The sequence below is a fragment of the Octopus bimaculoides genome, chromosome 27 (genome assembly GCF_046866305.1).
Source record: "Octopus bimaculoides isolate indiv1 chromosome 27, ASM4686630v1, whole genome shotgun sequence".
Classification (NCBI taxonomy): Eukaryota; Metazoa; Mollusca; class Cephalopoda; order Octopoda; family Octopodidae; genus Octopus; species Octopus bimaculoides.
This window is the reverse complement of record NC_142954.1, coordinates 6,992,497-7,012,932: the sequence shown is the minus strand read 5'-3', so window position 1 is coordinate 7,012,932 and position 20,436 is coordinate 6,992,497. Positions and strand designations below refer to the sequence as shown.

The 20,436-nt window shown below is 38.6% G+C and overlaps 1 protein-coding gene across 1 annotated transcript in view; it reads right to left on the bottom strand.

Annotated features, from left to right (window-relative positions):
- LOC106883444 (4'-phosphopantetheine phosphatase) overlaps nucleotides 1–18,999 on the bottom strand; it is a 25,625-nt gene extending 6,626 nt beyond the window's left edge. The window contains exons 1-14 of the mRNA XM_089343670.1: nucleotides 18,496–18,999; nucleotides 14,452–14,647; nucleotides 13,828–13,907; nucleotides 11,250–11,461; nucleotides 10,709–10,892; nucleotides 10,345–10,437; nucleotides 8,842–9,004; nucleotides 7,721–7,911; nucleotides 6,374–6,455; nucleotides 5,454–5,545; nucleotides 2,942–3,097; nucleotides 1,874–1,986; nucleotides 1,121–1,208; nucleotides 394–598 (exon numbers count right to left, since the gene is read on the bottom strand). Of these exons, the coding sequence (XP_089199796.1) occupies nucleotides 394–598; nucleotides 1,121–1,208; nucleotides 1,874–1,986; nucleotides 2,942–3,097; nucleotides 5,454–5,545; nucleotides 6,374–6,455; nucleotides 7,721–7,911; nucleotides 8,842–9,004; nucleotides 10,345–10,437; nucleotides 10,709–10,892; nucleotides 11,250–11,461; nucleotides 13,828–13,907; nucleotides 14,452–14,635 (1,843 nt within the window). The 5' untranslated portion in view covers nucleotides 14,636–14,647; nucleotides 18,496–18,999. The remainder of the gene's footprint in view (nucleotides 1–393; nucleotides 599–1,120; nucleotides 1,209–1,873; nucleotides 1,987–2,941; nucleotides 3,098–5,453; nucleotides 5,546–6,373; nucleotides 6,456–7,720; nucleotides 7,912–8,841; nucleotides 9,005–10,344; nucleotides 10,438–10,708; nucleotides 10,893–11,249; nucleotides 11,462–13,827; nucleotides 13,908–14,451; nucleotides 14,648–18,495) is intronic.
- Between the last annotated feature and the right edge of the window lie 1,437 nt (nucleotides 19,000–20,436).

Below are 20,436 nucleotides of genomic sequence, written 5' to 3'. Positions count from 1 at the left end.
ATATATGTATGATAGGCTTCTTTCAGTTTCCATCTACCAAATCCACTCACAGGTTTTGGTCAGTCTAAGGCATGGCCACAGTCTAATGACTGAAACAAGTAAAAGAAAAGGAAAGAAAAATATATATAGTTGCTCTTATGTTAAACTGTCGTATGTCCAAATTTGGCCAAATGCGTTTTTTTTTTTTCAATATTTATTTTTGCTTGCAATAGCCAGTTCTTTTGGTCAAACTATCGTCTCTCCGGCTTCTTCAGATGCCAAGATATCAAAAATTGTCAAAGTGTTGTACAACGGTTTTGCTATGCTACGATGAAACTGTGTTTTCATTTTCTAAAAAAGCAACGTTCTGGACTTACGACAATTTTGCATAATAGCAACGATATATATTCTAACCTTGAATTTTATTCATGGCTTCGGCAAATCCAAAGTTTTGTGTTTCCATGATGTCCACCACTTCTTTGGCACCCCAGTCGAACATATTGCCAGCCAGGACACCTTTCACCAGTGAAAACATCCGCTCTTCATATTTTTCGTTGTCTAATGTGTTCAAACGATCAACCAGGTGTCGAAGAGATAATTCATTTTCAGACAGTTTTAACTGGAAATTGGAGAAAGACAAAGAGAAGGAAGAAGAGACATATATAAACTTTATCAGTTGAAGTCAGATATAAAGCTGGCAAAACATATGCACAAACATACACATAGGCGCAGGAGTGGCTGTGTGGTAAGTAGCTTGCTTACTAACCACATGGTTCCTGGTTCAATCCCACTGCGTGGCATCTTGGGCAAGTGTCTTCTACTATAGTCTCGGGCCGACCAAAGCCTTGTGAGTGGATCTGGTGGACGGAAACTGAAAGAAGCCCGTCGTATATATGTATATATATATGTGTGTATGTTTGTGTGTCTGTGTTTGTCACCCCACCATTGCTTGACAACCGATGCTAGTGTGTTTACGTCTCCGTAATTTAGTGGTTCGGCAAAACGAGACCGGTAGAATAAGTACTAGGCTTACAAAGAATAAGTCCTGGGGTCGATTTGCTCGACTAAAGGCAGTGCTCCAGCATGGCCACAGTCAAATGACTGAAACAAGTAAAAGAGTAAAAATGAGAGAGACAGCTACCTGTGAATAAGCATCCGTGAACATGAATTCCTTGAGGAAGTGTCCAATTGTGTCCAAAAGGCAGCGCACAGTGAGAGATCCATAAGCACTAGAAAAGAGGAAAAGTCTAACTGGATTAAAGAGTTCTGTTGTATTAAGTCCAACATTCAGTGAGGACAAATAGTTAATAAACCATCATCATTAGCATCATCATTTAATGACCATTCTCCAGACTGGCATGGGTTGGATGGTTTCAACAAGAGCTGGTAAGGCGGAGGGCTGCATCAAGCTCCAATTGTCTGTTTTGACATGGTTTCTATGGCTGGATGCCCTTTCCCAACACCAACCATTTTACAGAGTGTACTGGGTGCTTTTTGCCCAGTCCAGGAATCGAAACCACAATCTTGCAATCATGAGCACAACATCCTAACCACTATGCCACATGGCTCCCTATATCATCAGAGAGGTTTTAAAAAATAGGCGGCAATAGGATTAACAAGGCGGCGAGCTGGCAGAAACGTTAGCACGCCAGGCGAAATGCTTAGCGGTATTTCATCTGTCTTTATGTTCTGAGTTCAAATTCCGCCGAGGTCAACTTTGCCTTTCATCCTTTCGGGGTCGATAAATTAAGTACCAGTTATGCACTGGGGTCGATGTAATCAACTTAATCCCTTTGTCTGTCCTTGTTTGTCCCCTTTATGTTTAGCCCCTTGTGGGCAATAAAAAAATAAGAGATTAAAATAAGAGATTATTAATAAGAGATTATTAATATACCATGGGTTCTCGTCGAGCTCTTTTAATCTGTGAAGATATTTCGCTTTGAATTTCTCTGCTCGTTCCACGGCATCATTTCTTTTATCCTGGCTTTTCACAGCCTGGTCTGTTATCTGGGTGGAGGAATAAAAGAAAGCAATAAAAAATGGCATTTTATTGTGATTTGTTACTGCAACATATAAGGATATTTACACATACAGGCGCAGGAGTGGCTGTGTGGTAAGTAGCTTGCTTCCCAACCACATGGTTCCGGGTTCAGTCTTCCACTGCGTGGCACCTTGGGCAAGTGTCTTCTACTATAGCCTCGGGCCGACCAAAGCCTTGTGAGTGGATATGGTAGACGGAAACTGAAAAAAGCCTGTCATATATATAAATATATATATATGGGAGAATATACAAATAATAACAACAGACGAGGACAGGTGGTGTAAATAACAAAAGTATATATTAGTATGACGCTCGGGAATACGGAAAGTCTTTGACGTTTCGAGCTACGCTCTTAAATATATATATATATATATATATATATATATATATATATATATATATATATATATATATAAAGATTGTTTGCCAACATAACATGGCAGTCTTGGTTTAGGACGAATGTTGCTGTAATTTAGCCCCAGGATACATTGTCTCCAGCTGGCTATACAACACGATCTGTGTTCTTATATTTTCAAACAAGGGAATCTAGCACCCCCACTCAGCTCAAAACAATATCTGTGTACCGCGATTTCTGGGTTATTTCCCTTCATCAGCGCAGAATAACTGTTCAGAAAATGTTGCTATCGATCTATTTTATTCAAGGTAGACAGTGCCCATCTTGCCTACCTAGGCAGCACATTCCTGAAGTATGTATATATTATTAGTGCTTTTTAGAAGGATGTTCTAATCTGTTTCTGTTTTTTTTTTTTTGTTATATATAAATGATATTTGGGGGTAAATTATTCTTAAAACAGCCCAACTTTTCTAATTGGGTTTCAGCAATTCCTTACATCAGCTATGTTAAAATGTTCGCCTTTAAATACTCTCACACCTTGAATTGATGGCCACAGGACACCTTACCTTGTCCACCACCTGGGCAAAACATTTCAGCCAGTAATTGCGAGCAGAGGAATCTTCTGTCAGGTCAACCGTATCGGGTCTGTAGGAGCTGATGTCCAAAATAAGTGGACAAGGTGTAAGTTCACACTCCAGACATTCCAATTCAAAACTTTCAAACTGAAAATGAACGAAAAAACAGAAAATGAATGGTGGGGGTAAGTAAAAACGAATATGTATGAATATATAGCATATATAGACACATGTATATGCATATATAAACGTCTGTATGTGTGTGTGTGTGTATATATATATATATATATATATATATATATATATATATATATACACACACACACACACACACACACACACACACACACATACATAGACACATGTATATGCATATATAAACACGTGTATGTATGTATTTTTTATCTTTTACCTGTTTCAGTCATTAGACTGCGGCCATGCTGGAAAGCTGAAACTTCGAGGTCACTATCAACTTTTTCTTTGTAAATGTTTAAAACGTTTTGTTGTATCTGGGAGAGTCATTACGCCAATAATAATAATAACACACCCACACTGATTCAATTCCACTTCTTTATTTTTAGTCAATTGATTAAATATCTACCCTAGGTGTAGGCATGGCTATGTGGTAAGCTTCTTACTTCCCAAACACATGGTTCCAGGTTCAGTCCCACTGCATGGCACTTTGGGCAAGTGTCTCTTACTATAGCCTCAGGCCGACCAAAACCTTATGAGTAGATTTGGTAGCTGGAAACTGAAAGAAGCCCACTGCATATATATATATATATATATATCTATATCTATGTGTGTGTGGGTGTCTTTGTGTCTGTGTTTGGCCTCCATCACAACTCGACAACTGGTGTTGGTGTGTTTATATCCCCATAACTTAGCAGTTTGGCAAAATGACTGATAGAATAAGTACCAGGCTTAACAAAAATTAAGTAGTGAGGTCGATTCATTCAACTGAAAAAAATTGTTCAAGGAGGTGCCCCAGCATGGCCACAGTCTAATGACTGAAACAAGTAAAAGATATGATGAAAGAGAACTAACTGATCTTTTGTTTAACTTGTGGGTTAAACCATGAACCACATTTAAAATCTTTTTTTTTTTGAAAAGGTTGCAAATGACGATAAAAGAAGTTTGGCAAACAAAGAAAAAAAGCAAAACAAATGATTGATGGTTTAACCAACAAGTTAAATAAACAATCAATTAGTTAGTTGGATATTTAACCAGTTCGCTAATAAAAAAGGAGTGGAACTGAACTAGTGTGCCTGTTATTAATATTGGTGTAATGACTCTCTTTAGACACAACAAAATTTGTTTCAATCCACAAATTCACATAAAGAATACTTGCAAACCAAACATAAAAGCTAAGTATAATAAATATGCATTCCACTAAAAAGTACTGAGTGGTCCGTTAGTTTATTCAGTCTAATGTTAGATTACTTTTATATATGACTTGTCAGAAAAACAAACATAAACCCTTTTGTTATAATATTTCTGTTAAAATACACAGCCACCAGATTTATAATCCTTTCTTACTATAGGCACAAATTTGGTGATTTTTAACCCATTACCTCCCATAATTCTATTAACTGGAATTTTTTTATGAAACTTTGATTTCTAGCATAAAACAGCCTTAGAAACACACTGGAATGATCAAAATAACATTTCAAAATAACATTTTAAATAGAAATCAGCGAGATATTGGGTGAAAAATTAGCAAACCTCATTTGAATATCGGAGAAATATACCTAGTAGATATAGCAAAAAGGTTAGATATGTGTAAATATTGACAGATAATTATGAAATTTGTAATTTTTAAGTGATCTTATACAAGATCACTGGTAGGTAATGGGTTAAGCGTGGAGGTGCAATGGCCCAGTGGTTAGGGCAGCGGACTCGCGGTCATAGGATCGCGGTTTCGATTACCAAACTGGGCGTTGTGAGTGTTTATTGAGCGAAAACACCTAAAGCTCCACGAGGCTCTGGCAGGGGATGGTGGCGAACCCTGCTGTACTCTTTCACCACAACTTTCTCTCACTCTTTCTTCCTGTTTCTGTTGTGCCTGTAATTCAAAGGGCCAGCCTTGTCACACTGTGTCACGCTGAATATCCCCGAGAACTACATTAAGGGTACACATGTCTGTGGAATGCTCAGCCACTTGCACGTTAATTTCACGAGCAGGCTGTTCTGTTGATCAGATCAACTGGAACCCTCAACGTCGTAAGCGATGGAGTGCCAACAGATCCCTGGAGTTGATAAGATAAATACCAGTTGAGCACTGGGACTGATGTAATTGACTTACCCTCTCCCCTAAAATAACAGCTTTGTGTTAAGATTTGAAAGCAAATAAAATTATGTTCCAAACACCAGATTAATAATGACAAAATTAATTGATTAAATTCTTCATTATTTTCAAAGTTAATTAAAACGAAGGTAAGGTATTTCAACAGAAATATAATAATGAAAAGGTTGAAGGGAAACAAAGAAGTATTATATGTACCGTACAGCTCTTTGTCCGGTTACATATCTCTCTGGGACTTGTCAGACCGGAATTATTAGCCAGATTTTCACCCCAGACATAGTTTTCATCATCTGAGAAAGAACGAAAAGATTAGAGATTTTAATTAAGGTTAGTTATTTAACTTCATTTTTGCATTTGGTTTACAGGATACTAGATGTGAATTCGTGTGGTGAAACAATTTTGTTATGTCTAGGGAGAGTCTTTAAGCCAATGACAAAGGAACTTTGACTGACAAACAAACAAAAGATTGATTGTTTAACTAACACGTTAAACAAATGATCAGTTAATCAGTTGGATAGATATTTAAGCGACTGACTAGCTATGAAGTAGAATTGGACCAGTGCACATGTTGTTTTTATTGGCATAATGACCCACCCAAGACAAAAACAAAAGTTAGTTATTTCTGTGTATGAAAAATATAGTAGGAACAGACAAACAATGAAAATACTTAGGTCTTGAGATGGGTGTGTGTGTGTGTGTGTGTGTGTGAGGGGGGGGGGGGGTTAAGTGTGTGTATGTGCATATACATGTTTGTGTGTGCGTATTTAAATGAGTGTGTATATGTGTATGAATGTATGGATTTGTGCAAGTGTGTGTATGCAAGAGTGTATCAGTGTGTGTATTTGCCCAAAGTGCCACGCAGTGGGACTGAACCCGGAACCATGTGGTTCGTAAGCAAGTTACTTACCACACAGCCACTCCTACGCCTATAAAAAGCACTTTTTCACTGATCTCAGTTCTGTTTATGGCTAGGCGTACCAGCCGAATATACAGGTATTGATGTAGCAGATATTTGTCCCAACAAATTTTATACAACCCAAGGAAACATGGATGTCATGATGATGATGATGATAACGATAATGATGATCTCAAAATATAAACAATCAGATCTGACTTACCGTCTTCTTCTGCACCAATGAGGAAAGATCCAACGGCACCAAGGTAGCCTTCGTGACGGAGAAACAACACTTCAGCCTTTCCCTAGAAAATGGTAAAATTCAAGAAAAAAAAAAGAGGAAAAAGTAAATACCACAAGAACAAGTTGGGTGACAGTAAGAATAAAATTTTAATTAACCCTTTAATTAACATATTTCTCGTAAAATACACTGCGTTCGTTTCAATTAAGTTTGAGAAATATGAGGAATTTAGTTAAATAACTAATTATTCGGTGAATGTTTGGAACATAAACTGACATAGAATTTTGGTGGAAAGTTTTAATTTGGATCACTTTTATAGCAACCACATGGTTCTGGGTTCAGTCCCTCTGCATGACACCTTGGGCAAGTGCCTTCTACTATAGCCTTGGGCTAATCAAAGCCTTCTGAGTGGATTTGGTAGACGGAAACTGAAAGAAGGCGGCGAGCTGGCCGAAACGTTAGCACGCCGGGCGAAATGCTTAGCGGTATTTCATCTGTCTTTACGTTCTGAGTTCAAATTCCACCGAGGTCGACTTTGCCTTTCATCCTTTCGGGGTCGATTAAATAAGTACCAGTTACACACTGGGGTCAATGAATCGACTTAATCCGTTTGTCTGTCCTTGTTTGTCCCCTCTGTGTGTAGCCCCTTGTGGGCAGTAAAGAAATAAGGAAGTGAAAGAAGCCCATCATATATACAGGGGTTGGACAAAATAATGAAAATATAGCATCATAATTTTGAAAATATCTATAAAATCATCAAAAGCTTGTTTATTTTTATGTTTTTTTTTTATTTATTATAAGTGTTGCTTAATATGTTTTGCTAAAAAATTGCTGAGCTATGGTTAAACCACTGCTAACTCTACCACCAACTACTGACCACCACCATTACTGTCCACCACCTCCACCATCACCACCATGACCAAGTGTCACTGCCACTATCACCACCATCATTACCAAGCTATCTTAGTATCACCACTGACCACCATCACCATGCTATCTTCAATATCTCTGACCGCCACCACCAGCGCTGACCCATCACCAACACTAACTCACCACCACCACCACCATCCTCACTATGCTATGCTCAATATCCCTGACCACCACCAACCACAAACACTGACCCCACCACACCACCGCCATCACCAAGCTATGCTCAGTATCACTAACTATCGCCTCACCACCACCATCATCATCGCTACTGGCTACTACCATGTTATAGTCAGTCATACAGCCACTCCACTACTGATCTGTGGTCATTGTCCCCACTACTACCACTACAACTGACCAACAGCCAAACTAAGAACCAAAGCCACTCACTCACTCACTCACCTTGGACCAATATTTGATGGAACCGCTGAGTATGTGCATGGTTAGTGGGTTACTGCGGATGAATCCACCACCAAAGTAGATCTTACTGCAGTGATGCAGTTCTGCATAGAGAGTTGAAATCTGTCCAATGTCGTTGCAGATGAGAAAGAGGAGGCTGGAGATTGCATCGGCTGACTTGTAAGCTGCATCATCTAAACAAAGCAGACCAAAATTGTGAGAGATTACATTTGGAAGTCAGGTACAAGGTTTCCTTATACATTCTTAAAGGAAGTGGCGCCACCAGGGTCAGTTTTATTGACACTTAAAACTCTGGCATTTAAACTGGCCGAAAGTGTTTTACTCGTTTTATGTCCAAACTGGCTAGATCTGACCTTTTACATGTACCCTACAATGTCATTCTAAAAATACACAATCACATCATCGACATCTAAAGGTATGAGATAATGCATAATTAATTAAAAATATGAATAAATAAGCTTTACATTTGACAGAGTAATCTGAATGCGAAGGGTCAACCCAACCATATCCAGCCCAAATTTTCCACCTGTTTTATATTCAAACTTGCCAGATCTGGCTTTCCACACTTACCCTACAATGTCATTCTAAAAATGCACAATTACATCATTCAAATCTCAAAGCTATGAGATAATTAATGATTAAATCAAAACAATGTGTACATGTATGTGTGTGTGTGTGTGTGTGTAGGTGCAGACATGATTGTGTAATTAAAAAAGTTAACTTCCTACTAACATGGTTTTGGACTCAGTCCCACATCACATCACCAGGGACCTTTACCATAGTCCTGGGTTAACCAAAACCTTGGCTGGATTTGATAGAAGGAAACTGCAGTCTTCCACAAAAAACACATTTGACAGCTTCACAGCAACACACATATACATAAATATACACATACATACACACACATAAATACACGCACACACATAAATACACACACACACACACACACACATAAATACACACATATACACTTGTCTTCGCAATCAAACATATATATACCAATCTTTGTAATCAGATACACACACAGCTTCACTGACACAGATACACACACCTAACCACTCATGTACATAACTGACAGATCTACACACTTTGGCGGAACTCACCTGTTATATTGTGCCTCAGGTAAGGAGCTTTACCAAAGCTACTGGCCAGTAGTTCAGCAGGTAAGTTAAGGGCTGTAGTATTTAATCCATAGATGTCTTTCACCAACATATCCACATTTTGGCTGTTGCCTTCGTCAGCCAGAAGTAGCAACTCATTAAAGCTCTTTGCAGGTCACATTTCACAATTGGTATAAGTGTAGATATATATATGTGTGTATGTGTTTGTGTGTTGGTGGGGGGAGGTTGTGCATATGTATATGTAGTATGTGTGTATATGTATGCATGTGTTGTTTGTGAGTGTGTGTTTTCAATAAAGAAAGAGAGAAGATGAAATATCAATATCAATCAATGCAACAACAAAATAATTACAACATAATAATAATAATAATAATAATAATAATAATATCATCATCATCATCATCATCGTTTAACGTCTGCTTTCCATGCTAGCATGGGCTGGACGATTTGACTGAGGACTGGTAAGCCAGAAGGCTGCACCAGGCTCCAATCTGATCTGGCAGAGTTTCTACAGCTGGATGCCTTTCCAACTACTCTGAGAGTGTAGTGGGTGCTTTTACGTGCCACCGGCACGAGGGCCAGTCACTTGGAGGATGAGAACAAATTTGAAATAGAAAGAATTTGGAGCACGAGAACAGTAAAGGTTGTGCCTATAATAATTGGTGTGTTGGGAACAGTAAGCCAAGATGTAGACAAATGGCTGAAGAAGAGTGGAATAGAATGCCCGGTTGAGCTCCGACAGAAAGATTGTCTGTTAGAGACAGTAAGGATTATCAGGAGGGTTCTAAGCACTTGAAAGAACTGCTGAAAACTTGTGGATACCTAAGGTTTACAGGTGGTAACCCGCTACCCACATAAATCCTGCCAGGAATAAGACCGAACCTGAGTCAAACCAAAATAATAATCCTTTCTACTATTGGCAAAAGGCCTGAAATCTGAGGGGAGGGGGGTAAGTCGATTACATTGATCCCAGTGCATAACTGGTACTTATTTCACTGACCCCCCCAAAAGAATGAAAAAAGCAAAGCCAACCTCGGCAGAACTTGAACTTGGAACATAAAAACGGATGAAATACTGCCAAGCATTTCGTCCAACTTGCTAATGATTCTGCCAGATCGCCACCATCAATAATCATCATCATCATCATCGTCGTTTAACGTCCGCTTTCCATGCTAGCATGGGTTGGACGATTTGACTGAGGACTGGTGAAACCGGAAGGCAACACCAGGCTCCAATCCAATTATAATAATAATAATAATCCTTTCTACTATAGGCACAAGGCCTGAAATTTGGGGAGGGGCTAGTCGATTACATCGACCCCCAGTACTCAACTGGTACTTAACTTATTGACCCCGAAAGGATGAAAGGCAAAGTCAGCATCAGTGGAATTTGAACTCAGAACGTAGCAACAGACGAACTACTACTAAGTGTTTTACTGTGGCACTAACACGAGGAGGGTGCCATGAACAACAAACAAATCATTACCTTTCCTTTGGTAAGTAATGAACCAAGACCCCAAAAGGTGGCGCCACCAGTGGCTGTTCCTCCGACCCATTCGTATTTATTCTCTGATTCAACCTAGGGATAAAAAAGAAAAGAGAAATTACAAGAAATAACACAATTAAAACAAGGTATTACAAAATCTGAAACAGTATTTATAGGCACAAGAGGAAGAGTAGCACTGAGGGAGGTTGCTTTGTACCTGTTGAGATGTTAGAGTATAAAAGAGGGATAGAAATAGGTGTTTTGCTATAGAAGAGATATTTGGCAACTCTCTTATATGTAGTGTGGTGGAAAGCAGAAGTGTTGTAGTGTGATATCAACGAAAAAAAAAAAATCTGAAACTGACCTTGGTAATAATTACACCGGAGCCAATGTTGACCAGCAAGAAAGGATAAAGGACCGAGTCGACTCCTTGGAACTTACACTCAGGATCTTGGTTTCTTTGGAAAATAAAGGCCTCATCTGGAATGTTCTTCAACAGGAAATTACAGCCCTTAATTAGGCAATTCACTTCATTTTCCATTGAAAGTCTGTAACAAAGCAAATATTCAAGGTTTCAATAAACCGAATGTCTTAATCAAGGGACTGGAGACATATTCTTGAAAAAGGGAATGGAAGTGTCAATTCTTGAAGTCCAAACATGGCCATCATTTTGATGGCAGTCTTTCAAAGATTGAAAAGGGTTATTTAGGAAGGTTACCCATTGTGCAGCAAATTGGGTAAGTGTCTTCCACTATAGCACCACACCGGCCAAAGCCTTGTGAGAGGATTTGGTAGATGGAAACTGAAAGAAGCCCATAGTGTGTGTGGCCACATTCCAATGACTGAAACAATTAAAAGATCAGCGATAAATATGGGGAGAGAGTTTAAATTAAAGACACACTTACTCTAGACCTAATTTCTTCTCAATAAGTTCCTTGTGCTTCCAGGAACCCCCACCAGTAGCCTTAATACTTTTGGTCTTCAGGGCATTGGTGCTCTTGAGAATATTCTCTCGTACATAATCAATGCAGGTTTCGATATATTTGGTTTCAAATTGAATGAAATATAGACGTGGGACATACTCATCGGTTTCTGAGACTTCGTAGATACTGGTGGACTGTAAAATAAACAGAAATTAATACAATAAGATATGAATCTATGACAGCATTTATGAAATACAGTTCTGTATTTAAGAGATGAGGAATTATTCGAAAAATACCTTAGGAATGAGAACCCAGGTTTGAAATTTCCCCAAGACACCTGACGAAGGCTGGAGGGTGTATCAGCTGAAATGTTGTGTTAACAACAAACAAGATGAGGACAAATATCCGTCAATTGTAAATAATGTAAATAATGTGCGTGGAGGCGCAATGGCCCAGTGGTTAGGGCAGCGGACTCGCGGTCATAGGATCACAGTTTCGATTCCCAGACTGGGCATTGTGAGTGTTTATTGAGCGAAAACATCTAAAGCTCCACGAGGCTCCGGCAGGGGATGGTGGCGAACCCTGCTGTACTCTTTCACCACAACTTTCTCTCACTTTTACTTCCTGTTTCTGTTGTGCCTGTAATTCAAAGGGTCAGCCTTGTCACACTGTGTCACGCTGAATATCCCCAGGAACTACATTAAGGGTACACGTGTCTGTGGAGTACTCAGCCACTTGCACATTAATTTCACGAGCAGGCTGTTCCGTTGATCGGATCAACTGGAACCCTCGATGTCATAAGTGATGGAGTGCCAACAACAACAAAATAATGTGCATTTATGAAATTCAGAAATTTTGTGTTCGTGTCCAGTATGTTGTTAGACAACTAGAAGAGAGGCACTCCTCAGCTTTTGTTAAAGCATGTTTCTAGAAGGTCACTTTGACATAAAACCAGACATACAGGAAATGGCGTTTGACATCTTGGAGAGCTTTTGCTTGAGCTTCAGATCATGGCACTCCCAGAATCTTGAGCCTGTGACCAATATTGGCACTGAATATCTTGCCCCCAGCTTGTCTCTGGAATATGTCATTGGGGTGGAGAGGGTCTCGGGTGCTGAGCAAGCCTTACTGGCCCTAAAATTTTGCCTAAGCATTGCTGACATTTTGCATGGGTAATGGTCAGTGGTGGTCGTCCTTGATCTCAAGTGGACAGCCATCATGTACACACTGTCATCATCATCATCCACAACATTTTATGTCTGTATTAATTATCAAAATGATGAAGAATTTAGTAAAATAACTTTATTACCATTAAGCTCGGGTTTGGAACACAAAGATTAAACCAATACTTCACTGTTTCTGTCATATAACCAGATATCATTATAAGAGACAGGTTGAGAACCACTGCTATAAGGCATTTAACCTTTTTTGCTAGCATATTTCTGTAGAAATACACTGCTTTTGCCAGGGGCCACGTCACATAGGTTGGTATCAAAAGGGCTAATCAAGGTCTTTCACACAGACCCAAGTTCACACACACACTCACACAAGGACGACAAGAGAATATAAAAAGAAAAACAGCAAAAAAAAAAAACATTAAGCCAAAGACAATTCACAGTTGACCCTTTTGTTACCATGTTTCTGTTGTAATTCACTGCATTTGTAGAATTTAGTAGAATTTCATACGATAACTGTCATTATTAATCTGTAGGTGTAAGGCGGCAGGCTGGCAGAATCGTTAGCAGGCTGGCAGAATCGTTAGCAGGCTGGCAGAATCATTAGCAGGCTGGCAGAATCGTTAGCAGGCTGGCAGAATCGTTAGCAGGCTGGCAGAATCGTTAGCAGGCTGGCAGAATCGTTAGCAGGCTGGCAGAATCGTTAGCAGGCTGGCAGAATCATTAGCAGGCTGGCAGAATCATTAGCAGGCTGGCAGAATCGTTAGCAGGCTGGCAGAATCATTAGCAGGCTGGCAGAATCGTTAGCAGGCTGGCAGAATCGTTAGCAGGCTGGCAGAATCGTTAGCAGGCTGGCAGAATCGTTAGCAGGCTGGCAGAATCGTTAGCAGGCTGGGTGAAATGCTTAGCAGTATTTTGTCTGTCTTTACGTTCTGAGTTCAAATTCTGCCAAGGTCGACTTTGCCTTTCATCCCTTTGGGGGGGGGGGTCGACAAATTAAGTACCAGTTGTGTTCTGGGGTTGATCTAATTGACTAGCCTCCCCCCCTCCCCAAAAATTTAGGGCCTTGTGCCTAGAGTAGAAAAGAATATGCTTAGTGGCATTTCATCTGTCTGCACATTCTGAGTTCAAATCCCTTTGAGGTTGATTTCGCTTTCCATTCTTCTGGGGTTGATAAAATAAGTACCCATTGAGTACTGGGTTGATGTAATTAACTTACCCACCTCTCCTGAAATTGCTGGCCTTGTGCCAAAATTTGAAACCGTTATTAATCTGGTGGCAGTGTATTTCAACAGAAATACAATAACTAAAGGTTAGTTAAACCCTTATGGTAATCAACCTGCCTGGGTTAGATGCATCGGGTCATCACAGACACGGTCACTCACCTTGTTGGGCACTTCCTCAGATACTAAGAATGCTTTCTGATGAACCAGAGAACAGTAAGCAATTTTGGCTAAAGAACCTCCTGAAAACAAAAAAAAAAATGAAATAAAAATATAAAAATAAAGAAAGCAATAAACATGATGTCACACATGCGTGTGTGTGTGTGTAAGCCTCTAAGTGTATATGTGAGGCACATATACACTTATATACACATATTCTCACATATACATATACTCTCACAGATACACAAACATGCACACACATATACATACACACTTACACATACACAAACATTCGCACACTTTCACACATACAGACATACCCACACATACTCTCACATATACGCAAGACATTCCCTCACAAACACAAATACATACGCAGGCACACACAAACACACACACAGACTGACAGTCACGTGTACACAGACATAGATGCATACACATGTACACTCGAACATCGACATACACTCACACATGCTCACCACACACATACACATATACACCACACAAGACATTCTCTCACAAACAGACACATACACTTACACACACACCCTTCCAAATACACACACACACACACACAAATCCCCTCTGATACAAAACATAAACCTATAATCATTCTCGACTTACCGATATCTATGGCAATGCGTTGCACATTCTTCAGATTTTTGAAGACTTTTTCAGATGGCAACTCAATTGGTTTGGTTTGTACGGATTCTTCTTGTCTTTGCAACCATGACGACGACGTTGATGATGCTGATGGTGGTGATGATGATCCTGCAGTCCCATTGTTATTCTTTTCGTTAGCCGACATCTTTGTAGATGACTGAAGAGATAAAGGATTTTAGTGTGTGTGTGTGTGTGTGTATATATATATATATATATATATATATATAATAATAATAATATTTGGGACAAAATCCAAATTACAGGTAAAAACTCAATTAAAATCAATTTATAAAAAATTAAAATTAAATTGAGCTTTATAGATAAAATATATATTAAATATATAGTTTCAGGGAAAATAACTAAGTTTCAAGAACTCATCGATGAAAATCCACTATCACATATAGAAAAATTAATATTTAAAAGAACAATAAATGAGTATAATATAAAGTAAAGTAAATATCATAAGATAAATATAATATAATATTAATATTAAATATTAATTTTTCTATATGTGATAGTGGATTTTCATCGATGAGTTCTTGAAACTTGGTTATTTTCCCTAAAACTATATATTTTATATATATATATATATATATATATATATATATATATATATATTTGTAATCTTCGAAACATATGTCAGAAATAAAACAATTCATTTAACATATGCGTATTACACCATTTATTAAATTTTATATATGTATATATATATATTTATATATATATTCTTTTATTCTTTTATTTGTTTCATTCATTTGACTGTGGCCATGCTGGAGTATCACCTTTAGTCGAGCAAATCGACCCCAGGACTTATTCTTTGCAAGCCTAATACTTATTCTATCGGTGTCTCTTTTGGCAAACCGCTAAGTTACGGGGACGTAAACACACCAGCATCGGTTGTCAAGAAATGTTGGGGGGGGGGGGGGTCAAACACACACATACACACACACAAACATATACACATACACATATATATATATATATATATATATATATATATATATATATGATGGGCTTCTTTCAGTTTCAATCTACCAAATCCACTCACAAGGTTTTGATCGGCCCAAGGCTAAAGAAGACACTTTAGATATCACTAGATAGACAGGCAGGCAGGCAGGCAGGTAGGTAGGTAGGTAGGTAGGTAGGTAGGCAAGCAGACAGATAGATATGTACATACATACATATACATAGCTGCTATACATGTATAGACAGATACACACACACACACACACACACACACACAAATATGAACTTAGTTTGTGTAATCTTAATTGTTCTAAACAAAGATATTTAATCATCGTTAGTGCACAATGACTCAACAGGTAGTGAAAGCAATGACTCTATATTTGATAATTCAACATACAACAACCATTGACCTTGAAAACATTACATCAAGAAAATGCAGAATATTTGATAAGATATATTTAATATATGGAGAACTGTATCAGCACAGATGTGGTTGTGTGGTAAGAAGCTTGCTTCCCAACCACATGGTTCCAGGTTCAGTCCCACTGTATGGTATCTTGGGTAAATGACTTCTACTATAGCCCCTGGCCAACCAAAGTTTTGAGATTGGATTTGTTCAATGAAATGTACTCCCTCAATTCCCTTTATCCCTTTCATTACCATATTTTTTTTTTAGATGCTCTGTGTTTCTTTCAATTAATTTTAAATATAACAAAGAATTTAGTAAAATAACTTAGTTATCATTAATATATATATATATATATATATATATATAGAGGGCTACTGACCAGATCTGTGGATGGTGCAAAGTCCCCTCTCGACCCAAGGTAACATGGTGGTGGAACAATGTAGTTGACAGGGCCATTAGGGATAAGAAATAGGCAAGAACTGAGGGGTTATTAACCTGAGCCAGGGCCTGCTTGATGATTAGGTTTAGCTCGGCGTGACAAGTGTAACAACAAGCATTTAGGTGGAAAGACAGACCTTGAAGACCTGTGGGATTGAGGGGCCTACCACAACGGCATTTCAGTCCCCTACAGACATCAGCTCCCACTCTCGGTGTAGTGGAGATGCAGAGCTCATTTAGACTAAGTAGACCTCCAATGTTGGCCACAGACAGGGCATCAATCCCATGCCCTGAGAATTTTGCACTAGCTGAACATAGGCAACACCTTGAAAATTGATCAGATCAATCAAAGAGAGAGTTGAAAGTGGCACCTGAATGCAAATTGTCCCATTCTCTCTGCTCCTGTCTATCCTCAACTGTAACAAAAACTGACAGACCCAGCTCTCTCCACTGTATCAGAGCTTCATCCATCTCTCCGTTGGAATTAGTCCATGTTGGAGAGGAGAGGACAATGCCTACCAAAGGGGAGCAAGCGTGGATGGCGGTAAAAAAAATGACAGGGAAGAGATAAAGACGAGCACTTGCGCAGACCTAGATCCCCAAACCGTTTGGTCAAAGCAGCTTGGCTGGGGGATCTCTGGGGGAGAGTTTGACATTTTCCAAGCATTCGAGTTTGCTGAATATTAGATCGTCAAAGCATTGGAGAGACGACGGGAATCTATAAAAGGGACTAATTCTCAGAAAATACAATAGCTTAGGAATTGACAAGTAATTCCTAAGTATGAAAAAAGAAACCTTGGTGGAGCTCAATTACCTCAAGGTTTTTTTTGTTTTGTTTTTTGTTGTTGTTTTTTTTAAGTTAGAAACAAAAAGAAAAAATAAACAATTATCTACAATTATGAACTTCGAAACCTAAAGTATCACTGAGTCAGTAGACTATAAAAATAATATATATTATACATATTAATAATGGGCGGAGGTAAAGAATACGCACCCCACCCGTTTTTGGCGTAACCCTAACAGGAAATGTAACCTTAACCTCTAATCACCAGGTGTGCGTATTCTTTACCTTCGCCTAATAACGTATGTATATATATGTGTGTATATATATATGTTATACATAGTAATAATGTGTGTGTGTGTACAACAGGCTTCTTTCGGTTTCCATCTACCAAATCTATTCACAGCCATGCCTGTCTGTATTATGCATTTATTTACTGCTACGTGTATGTGTGTGTTTGTCTACAGCTATGTGTATGTATGTGTCTGAATCTGCATATGAATGTGTGCGAATATTTTAATCGGCATATTTATCGTATAAACATTATATATACAACGTTGACCATTGCGTATTTATCTTTTCTATGCGTATGAATATGCATCGGTATTGCATATGTATGTCTACGAGTACGTTGGTAATTATTTATTTAGCACTGCGCATGTACATGTATGAATATGTGTTTGTCTCATTATGTATTTATCTATCTAAAAATGTCTCAGCACCTAGCCTTTAATCTGTTACAGTGACTATGCCTAATGCCACGCTGGAGCACGATTTACAGAGCTCTGAATTATAGTCGTAGTCCAATAACTCGAAGAAAAGACTTGAAGAGTAAACGGTATTCATTCATGTCTACCCTTCTTGTTTATTCAAAGAATAAATTCAAATTACTCAAGATTATCAATTGCTATTCTTTATTTTTCTATTTAGTAAGCCCTCGTTCTATCTTGCTCTCATTCCCTCTACCTGTCCGTAGTTCTAGTTCTAGCTGGCGATCTCTGGCTTTTTGTTTTGTAAAGACATCCTATTGTTCTGTCTATCTATCCATCTATCTATTTATTTATCTATCTATCTATCTATTTCCTTCTGTTTATCTATCAACCTACATACACATCTATCAATTTATGTATCTATCTTTCCGTATGTCTATCGTGCTAACAGTTTATCCATCGATCTATCTATCGGTCCACCGTCAATCTATCCATCCATATATCAATCTTTCTATAAATATTAAGCCATCTCCTATTCTATCTTTACCAAAGCCTTGTCAGCTGGTGCGTGCACATACGCACACATGCATTATCAAAGCTAGATGCACACTAAGTGCATGCATGCATGCATACATCAACCTCAAAACCAACACAATAATACAACGTAGCAATATTTAACAACACAGGGAAGATGGCCTTACCTGCTGGTGTAGGCGAGGTCAGTGTTACGTTAGGACACGCTGAATAGCCAAAACATCTCCTCGACACATACCGCGACAAGGATAACAGTTGGGGTAGAGACGATGCTTGATGCTAATGTTGACGATAGGGTGTTGGTAGCTGATGGTTTATGGTTGATGTTGCTATTGATGTTAGCAGTGTTGGTTGGTGGTTGTTCCGTTTCTCGAAAGGGCAGAATCGAAAGTAAAGTGTAAATAAAAATATGTGTGTGTGTGTGTATATATATATATATATATATATATATATATATATATATATATTAGTGTCAGTCGTCGTTAATAATAATAATAATAGTAGAGACACATCAGAAGTGCTACTGTCCTGCAGTGACGACGATATAAAGGCGAGGAAGCAGATAAATAAATGAAGAGAGAGAAAAATAACAAGAGACGATCAGAGATGAATGGAGGTTAAATAGTGGAAAAAAAAGTCAACTGATATTAAAAGCGAGGCTGGGTTATTCTACGGATGACAAGTTCTGCTATAAAATGTTGATTATCAGCTTTGGATTACTCACTCTCTATTTGTCTATCTATCTATCTCTTTCTCTCTCTCTCTCGCTCTCTCTCTCTCTCTATCACTCTCTCTCTCGCGCTCTCTATCACTCTCTCCCTCTTTCTTTCTATCACTTTCTCTTTCTCTCCTTCTTTCTGTTATTCTCTCTCCCTTTCTCTTTATCATTCTTTTTTCTTCTTTATTTTTTTTTCGTCTTTCTTCTTTACTTGTTTCCGTTAGTGAACTGTGGCCATGCTGGGTCACTCCCTTGAAATCGATCCCCAATAAATATTTCGTTTCTTTTATTTCAAAAGTCTGAAACATATCCAATTAGTCTCTTTTATCCCCAAACTGCTAAATCACAAGGGACGTAAACAAATCATCACCGGATGTCAAGCGATAGTGGCGTAAACTAACACAAATGAAGGCAAGCGCGTACACCACCACACACATACATTCATATATCGTCGTCATCTTCCTTTGAATGTCCACTTTTCCATGCTTTCATAGAATATAAGCAATTAAAAGAAATCCTCACTCTGGAGGGGTGAGTGAAAGTTTTGGACAATATAAGCCACGTAGATTAAAGTGGTCTTTAAAGGAATAGAGACATTTTGGTATTTGGTGTGGCTAAGTGGTTAGGATACTCAGCTCAAGATGATAAGATCGTGAGTTCAATACCTGGCTGTGATGTGTTCTTGGGCATGATATTTTATTAGACGTTGCTCCTGTCCACCAACTGGTAAAAATGAGTTGTACCTGTATTTCAAAGGGTCAGTTTTATCACATTGTGTGCCAAGCTGAATCTCCCTGAGAACTACATAAAAGATACGCATGTCTGCAGAGTACTCGGCCACTTGCTCGTTAATTTAATGAGCAGGCTGTTCCATTGATTAGATCAAGTGGAACGCTCATCGTCATAACCGATGGAGTACCAGTTATATTTCATTAATGTAGCATTCTCTACTCAGTTGGCAATACTAAGATTAATCAATACACACACACACACACACACACACACACCCACACAGGATAAAGCTTGTTCCTGAGTCATATAGACTCATAGTGTCATAGTTTCTTTGATGTATATATTCCCCCTGGACAAGATGTCAGTCCCTCACAGGTAATTTTGCCAGCTGAGTGGACTGAACCTACATGAAATGAAGTGTTTTGCTCAAGAACACAACACATCGCCTGGTCCAAGAATTGAAACCACGATCTTACAAATTATGAGTCCAATACTCTAACCATTAAGCCATGCACCTCTACTCATATATATATATATATATATCTTCAAAACGCCTAGTTTAGAATAGAGGCAGGTGATGAAGGAAAAGTTCCATAAGTGGCTTGTTTGTTTTCCTATGTGTTCGTTCTGTTGTCTGTAAACAAAGTCCGTTTTTGTG